At 43.6% G+C, this 8,535-nt stretch overlaps 1 protein-coding gene across 1 annotated transcript; it reads left to right on the top strand.

Moving 5' to 3' along the window:
* Positions 1-2,901: 2,901 nt before the first annotated feature.
* Positions 2,902-7,109, top strand: LOC111977661 (RING finger protein 151). The gene is made up of 5 exons (XM_024007196.2): positions 2,902-3,164; positions 3,935-4,080; positions 4,462-4,558; positions 4,899-5,128; positions 6,575-7,109. The coding sequence occupies exons 1-5, from the start codon at positions 3,162-3,164 to the stop codon at positions 6,825-6,827; spliced, it is 729 nt and encodes a 242-aa protein (XP_023862964.1). The 5' UTR covers positions 2,902-3,161; the 3' UTR covers positions 6,828-7,109.
* Positions 7,110-8,535: the final 1,426 nt, after the last annotated feature.

Here is an 8,535-nt window from a genome sequence, read left to right as displayed (position 1 = left end):
CTATTTGCAAATCTGACCATGACTCCATTTTGCTCCTCCCTTCCTATAAGCAGAAACTCAAACAGGAAGTACCCGTGCTAAGGACTATTCAACGCTGGTCTGACCAATCGGAATCCACACTTCAAGATTGTTTTGATCACGCGGACTGGGATATGTAGCTTCCGAGAATATTATTGACGTGTGCACTGAGACGGTTACTGATTTCATCAAGAAGGGAGATGTTGTACCCACTGTGACTATTAAAACCTACCCTAACCAGAAACTGTGGATAGATGGTACATTTGCGCAAAACTGAAGGGCGAACCACCGCATTTAACCATGGCAAGGTGACTGGGAATATGGAAGAATACAAACAGAATAGTCATTCCCTCCAAAAGGCAATCAAACAAGCAAAATGTCAACATAGAGACAAGTGGAATCGCAATTCAATGGCTCAGACACGAGACGTATGTGGCAGGGTCTAAAGACAATCACGGACTACAAAAGGAAAACCAGCCAAACCGGACACCGACGTCTTGCTTCCGGACAAGCTAACCAAGTTCTTTGCCCGCTTTGAAGATAACCCAGTGCCACCGATGTGGCCAGCTACCAAGGACTGTGGGCTCTCCTTCTCCGTGGCCGACGTGAGTAAGACATTTAAAAGTGTAAATCCTCGCAAAGCTGCCGGCCCAGACGGCATCTCTAGCCGCGTCCTCCGAGCATGTGCTGACCAGAGAGCTAGTGTGTTTACAGACATATTCAGTCTCTCCCTATCCCAGTCTGCTGTCCCCACATGCTTCAAGATGGCCACCATTGTTCCTGTACCGAGGCATGCAAAGGTAACTGAACTAAATGACTATCGCCCCGTAGCACTCACTTCTGTCATCATGAAGTGCTTTGAGAGACTAGTCAAGGATCATAACACCTCCACCGTACCTGTCACCCTAGACCCACTTCAATTTGCATACCGCCCCAATAGGTCCACAGACGATGCAATCGCCATCACACTGCACACTGCCCTATCCCACCTGGACAAGAGGAATACCTATGTAAGAATGCTGTTCATTGACTACAGCTCAGCAATAAACACCATAGTACCCTCCAAGCTCATCATTAAGCTTGAGGCCCTGGGTCTCAACCCCAGCCTGTGCAATTGGGTCCTGGACTTCTTGACGGGCCGCCCCCCAGGTGGTGAAGGTAGGAAACAACACCTCCACTTCACTGATCCTCAACACTGGGGCCCCATAAGGGTGCGTGTTCAGCCCTGTCCTGTACTCCCTGTTCACCCATGACCGCGTGGCAATGCACGCCTCCGACTCAGTCATCAAGTCTGCAGATGACACAACAGTATTAGGCTTGATTACCAACAATGACGAGACAGCCTACAGGGAGGAGGTGAGGGCTCTTGGAGTGTGGTGTCAGGAAAATAACCTCTCACTCAATGTCAACAAAATAAAGGAGATGATCGTGGACTTCAGGAAACAGCAGAGCAAGCACCCCCCTATCCACCACAGCGGGACAGCAGTGGAGGTGGAAAGTTTTAAGTTCCTCTGCATACATATCACTGACAAAATGAAATGGTCGACCCACACAGATAGACTGGTGAAGAAGGCGCAACAGCACCTCGTCAACCTCAGGAGGCTTGAGAAATTTGGCTTGTCACCTAAACCCTCACTAACTTTTACAGATGCACAATTGAGAGCATCAGGCTGTATCACTGCCTGGTACGGCAACTGCACTGCCCACAACCGCAGGGCTCTCCAGAGGGTGGTGCGGTCTGCACAACGCATCCCCGGGGACAAACTACCTGCCCTCCAGGACACCTACAGCACCGATGTCACAGGAAGGCCAAAAAGATCATCAAGGCCACTGCCTGTTCACCCTGCTATCATTAGGGCGGCAGGTAGCCGAGTGGTTAGAGCGTTGCACTAGTAACCGAAAGGTTGCAAGATCAAGTCCCCGAGCTGACAAGGTACAATCTGTCGTTCTACCCCTGATCCACTGATCCTAGTCTGTCAATGAAAATAAGAATTTGTTCTTATAGTTAAATAAAGGTCAAATTGATTGGGAGTCCCATAGGGCGTCGTCCAGGTTTGGCCGCGGTAGGCAGTCATTGTAAATAAGAATTTATTCTGACTTGCCAAGTTAAATAAAGGTAAAAAAAAAATGTTTTTATTAAAAATAAAAAAATACACAATTAGCCAATTCTTAACAAAAGTTCCTTTAATACACGTTCTGCTGCTGGTGAAATGGTGGAAAAACATGTTGACTATGGCAGGATATGAAATATTACTGAAAAACATGTTAACTATGGCATGATATGAAATATTACTGAAAAACATGTTAACTATGGCGGGATATGAAATATTACTGAAAAAACAAAGCTGCGAAACAATAATAAAAATGAGTAACAATAATAATAATAACAACAAAAATAATAATAACACTAATAACACTAATAATAACAATAACAACAATAACAACAATAATAATAACAACAATAAATACAAATATGTGTAATAATAGCACACTTTTCAAAACCTTTCAAAAAGCTCTCATAAAAACCTTCAGCCAATGTCACAGACAAAAGTATTGAAATTCATATTATATGAAATAAACTACAGAATAAAGTTGGCTGTTATTGCATTTAAAAGGCAAATAAAACCGAAAGTGTACTTTTTATTGAATAGAAACCTCCACTGAGTTCTGAAAGAGGCCTATTCATAGTAGCCCACTCACTGTGGCCGTCAGTCAGAGCAATAGTTAGAGAATGCCGATGGGTTTGGAAGCTCTAGAGCCAGCCGCCATTCAAAGCCCTATTTCCGTTTCCATGGCAACATCCTGTCAAAGCAGTAAAGAGAGGGAGAGAAAAAAAGACCCAGGTGGTGAAGTCACTAGCTCTGGACGTAGTTTTGAGTCTAACAGTAAGTACTATAGTGTGGAACTTCAAGAAAGAGGAATGACATGGATCTTTACCACGGAAAGCTGAATGATTATTGGTCAAATGATGTCTTATTTCCAGGGTGTTCAGCAGTGTATTTTTGTGGCTTGGCACACAGGGATATTTGTTTGTGTTGTTGACATGTAGGCTAGTCTAACTAAAGGGAGTGAGGGGCTAAGCTGTGGGAATGAAAACTGTAGCAACTGTGACCTCATGACAATTGACAACAGAGCAGTGAAATATGGTGAGTTAATATATTATATAAATATCATTTGTAATGATGAGTGCTTTATTGATGAAAGATGGTGAGTTAATATATAAATACATTTATAATGATGATTGACTTTATGGGAGTGAAGAGATAATGGGTGAGGTTATAATATATATATAAATATATATTATAATGAGAGGGACTATGGAAAGATGAGAAAATTTGTAAGTTGGGAATTAATATAAATAAATCATTCAAATGATGAGTGACTTATGGATGAAATAGGATTAGATTTTGAGGAACAACTTGTGTCGAAGACAGCCTACAGGTACCAAAAAAATTAAGGAGGTCGTATAGAAAAGGAAACACAGATTATTATATATTTTTTAATAATAAGTTATTGGTTGAAGAGATTTGTGCACTGGAGATGCCTGCCCTGAGTAATTTGTCAACACATAACATTTTGAGGAATTTGAATCTGTTCCTGTTAATTATATGATGAAGTACATGTTTATTAATAACAGAGTGCTTTGATTTACTAATTTACTGCTATTGACATACTTGATTGATTTTAGTAACCTAAAGTACAACTATTCTTATTTTCCTAACTAACTTCTCTTGTGTGTGTGCGGGTGTGTGGTTGTGTTGTGTGTGTGTGTGTGTGAGAGCATGTTGTGTGTGTGTGTGTGTGTGTGTGTGTGTGTGAGTTGTGGTTGCGTGTGTTGTGTGTTGAAGGGTGTGTGTGTGTGTGTGTGTGTGTGTGTGTGTGTGTGTGTGTGTGTGTGTGTGTGTGTGTGTTTCAGAGTGGGGGTTACGACGTGGACCTGTTTGTGGACGGTCCAGACTATGACCTGCTCTGCACAATCTGTAGAGCTGTCCTGAGGTGTCCTGTCAGAGTGGCCTGGAACCATGTCTTCTGCAAGACCTGCATCCTACAGTGGCTCAGGAGGTACAGTACACTGGATCATGTCCTCAGTTTAGGACACACTGTAGATAGAAGGAATATTGTAACTATAACTGGTTATTCATTAGGAAAGACAGTAGCTGTATTATTATGAAAGGTAGGAAGCAACATCCCACTGGACATGCACTTGTTGAATCAACGCTGTTTCCACGTCATTTCAATTAAATGGAACCAACGTGGAATAGACGTTGAATTGATGTCTGTGCCCAGTGGGATGTGTTACTAGAACACAAGATTCTGATTTTGGTACATTTTCACAGTGCTGAAAGATGATTACCATCTAGTTTCTTCAGGTTTCGACTGTAGAAATTATCATTTTAAAGTGTAAAATTAATGTTATTGATTCAATTCAGCTCTCTTCTCTAGACAGGAGACTTGTCCCTGCTGTAGGAACACTATCAGTCCCAGCTTTATGTTCGTCATGTACAAATTGAGTAAAACTATCAGCCGCCTCAGGATTAAGGTGAGTTATCACAGCCTGATGTTGCTAAGTGTTACTATTACAAAGTAATGGAGTTCATTTTTCTCTGTAAGCAATGTATGAGGGCCACATAGTGGGAAGGAAATTGGATGTTTCAAGCATAGAGGAACTTTCCCTGTCTCATATGTCATCATGCCTCTCGTATTGAATAAATTATTTATTCATAAATCATTCAAACAACCTTCGGCAATCTTTGACTTTCCCACACTCTTCCACTTCTTCTCCTCTCTTCTCCTCTTCACTCCTCTTCTCTTCTCCCCTCTAATCTCTCTCCTTCCCTCTCCGCTCATCTCTGCTCTACCACTCTCACTCTCCCCTGTAGTGTAACAATGAGGGATGCTCGGCCACTTTCCCTCTGTCTGAGGAGTTCCTCCATAGTTCCTCCTGCCAGTTCCAGAGGGTTCCATGCCCCCACCAGGGCTGTGGTTCCTTGGTGCCCCGCTCAGCCCTGGAGGTCCACTCACAGCACTGCCAGCACTGGAGCCAGCTCTGCCCCATGGGCTGTGGTACTCTGCTCACACAGGCCACCCAGCCCCAACACAACTGCTTCAGGTGGGTGGGTGTTAAAACACTGGGAGTGGGTGGATGTTAAAACACTGGGAGTGGGTGGATGTTAAAACACTGGGAGTGGGTGGATGTTAAAACACTGGGAGTGGGTGGATGTTAAAACACTGGGAGTGGGTGGATGTTTAAACACTGGGAGTGGGTGGTGTTAAAACACTGGGAGTGGGGTGATGTTTAAACACTGGGAGTGGGTGGGTGTTAAAACACTGGGAGTGGGTGGATGTTTAAAACACTGGAGTGGGTGGATGTTTAAACACTGGGAGTGGGTGGATGTTTAAACACTGGGAGTGGGGTGTGTGTGGTGGTGTAAAACACTGGAGTGGGTGGATGTTTAAAACACTGGGAGTGGTGTATGTTAAAACATTGGGAGTGGGTGGATGTTAAAACACTGGGAGTGGGTGGATGTTAAAACACTGGGAGTGGGTGGATGTTAAAACACTGGGAGTGGGTGGATGAGGTGAGACAGAATGGATATGGTGTTTGTATTTTGAATTTAGAAGCATTCCTCTATTTATTTTGTAGTAGATTAGGTGAGTTTTCTATCCTGGAATCCAAACTGAATATTACTGAAAAGGAAAGGAAGTGGAACAATATTCAGTTTGCATTCCAGGCTAGAATTTCCACTTTATAATGCTCTGAGTCGATAATCAAGTCATAAGAAGGAATTCCCCTCGACCACGGCCACAAATTGGGGGAAACAAACATTATTTCCCATTGACCCCCGTTGTAAAAGAACCAACTTTGCCGTAGATGTCTTGTTATACAAAAATAACAAAACATGTTGAAAAGCTGCTTTGTTGTTCAATGTTCCCACATAGGGGAATAGAGCCTGTGGCTTCAGGTGTGGGAGAGTGGTGTGGGAGAGTGGGAATAGCGGGGACCCGGTGTCCTAGTAGGGTACATGTATCTATCTGTGTAGAAAACATTTCATTACAGGTAAGACATTTATCTTCTTTAGTACAGTCCGTTTGTGACTCCACTCACTACTTGTAGCTTTATAGTCTGTTTGTGGAGCAGGTCTTGGCTAGCTTAATGTTCTGGTTGGTAGCAAGCTAGCACTCACATGGCTGCTAGCACTTTCATGAAAAGGGGCATGAGGGAAGCCCTACTATATTAAGTTTTATAAGTAGTGAGAAAGCTCTGGAGCAGGTAATGTTGAACAATTATCTATGTTGTACTTTAGATATGTTGTACTTTCTTAAATGTAGTTTTGTAATTGCCTAAAACAAGCAGACAACAAGAAAATTGTGTTTGAAAAAGGTCACGTTTTTAAATGTGAGCCCACGGGGTAACCTAGGTAATCACAGGTTGTCTTCACCCAAGGGGGAGCCACGACATTCTATCTAATACCGATTGGGAGTATATACAAATTCTCTAAGTAAAGCTCTGTATAAATGCATGAATCCCCTATGATGATAATGATGGTTACCCCAGGCAGCTGAGGCAGCATGTGGAGGCCCAGAGGCAGAGCCACAGAGCCATCGCTAGCGCCCTCCGGAGAAAGATGGGGAGAATGCAGACGGCCATGACACACGTCAGGAGGCAGGTGGCGCTCATCTGTGAGAGCCTAGAGGTCATGGGAGAGGGGGAGGGAGAAGGGGAGGAGGGTGGAGAGGTGTATGAGGGATATGGAGAGGGGGAGACTACAGGGGAGAGTAACACAAGCAGCAGTAGCAGCAGCTCTTGAGATGGGTACAGGTTTTTATTTTTTTATTTTTTACAAATTATTAATTAAGTTTTATGTGACATAATGGTTTTTATATAAAATCTGTTAATGCAGAAATGTGAAAATGAAAGAGGTTTTGGATTTTAATGAATTTAACGAAACTGTTAATTTCATTTTGGTGTATTTTGTAAAGACTGCAAATGTATTCTTCTGGATTGTTTTCTTTTCAGAATGTTTTTATTAGGTTGATTATTGTATTTCGGCAAAACCAAAACTCAAATGATTAAAAACATGACAAAAACACTTCCTCATGTCATGGTTTTATTCAATGATTGTTTTCATTTTCATGTATTAAATATGGACTGTCTGCTCAAAAGGACATTGACCTGTAAACAATTAAAACAGCAAGGAAACTCACACCTCATTACTGTTCCTCACATGTAAACATTGACCAAAGGTATGACTTCGGTTGAAGTTCTGTAATATAAAGTATCCCACTACATTTGGTGACATATCTACTTGTAGTGCTATGAGAACTTCAAGGGTGTCATAGCGTCATTGGGCCACAGGGAGGCACTAGTCCAACTCTGTAGTAGTATTGTCCTGGGAGATCCTCTCAATCGACTCCATGGAGGAGTGGTCTGATGACTGGGACGGACACTGCTGGGGCTGCTGGGCCACTGGAGGACCGTCCATCCCAGAATGCATCAGAGGCAGGTAGATGTCATCCATGTTGGGCAGCACAAACACTTTCTGGAATGGAGTGAAGATAGGTTAATTGTTTTATTTGAGGTAGATTGTCTTACTTTGGATTTGTGGGGAAGGTGAGGGAGGGAGGGGGAGGGAGATGAGGGGGAGAGGAAAAGAGGAAGAGATAGATGAAAAAAGACAAGGGAGGGCGAGAGGTGAGAGATACAAGGGTAGACAAGGTGAGGGAGGGAGGGGAGCGAGAGAGAGAGAGGATAGAGAAGTCTAACCTGGAACTCATCCTGCAGCTTCTTCTCAATCCACTCACTCACGTGACAGAAGGTGACCTCCCTCTCCCCCAACTTGGGTCGACACGCAGGTCCATCTTGGGAGGTACACAGAAACTGTACCTGGAATACACACACACACACACACACCACACACACACACACACACACACACACACACACACACACACACACACACACACACACACACACACACACACACACACACACACACCACACACACACACACACACACACACGAGTGTGGGAATCAAACACACATATCTGAGTGTGGGCCAAACCATATTCTATCAGTAGGGGGAGGAGGGATATTGAGTGTGGGCCATACCATATTGTACATATAGGGGGAGGCGGGATATTGAGTGTGGGCTGTACCATATCTATCAGTAAAGGGGGAAGGGACGTTGAATGTGGGCCGTACCATATTCTATCAGTAAGGGGAGGAGGGATGTTGAATGTGGGCCGTACCATATTTCTATCTGTAGAGGGAGGAGGGATTTAAGTGTGGGCATACCATATTCTATGATTAGGGGAGGAAGGATATTGAGTGTGGGGCTATCCTCATAGAGGATGATAGAGGCCTCTAGTGGCCAAAAGGTCATATAGCATGGCAGAGCAATTGAGGGCTTTCACGATTTAATGTAGTCAACTGGGTGGGACTTCCAACTTCATTGGCTTATCCCTCCTGGTGACTCTGTTGGAGTCATGTCCAACCGGGTCATCAACAGGGATCA

This window comes from Salvelinus sp. IW2-2015, linkage group LG18, assembly GCF_002910315.2.
Source record: "Salvelinus sp. IW2-2015 linkage group LG18, ASM291031v2, whole genome shotgun sequence".
Lineage (NCBI taxonomy): Eukaryota > Metazoa > Chordata > Actinopteri > Salmoniformes > Salmonidae > Salvelinus > Salvelinus sp. IW2-2015.
Note: the sequence above shows the minus strand (reverse complement) of the source record. Positions and strands in the feature narration are given on the sequence as shown.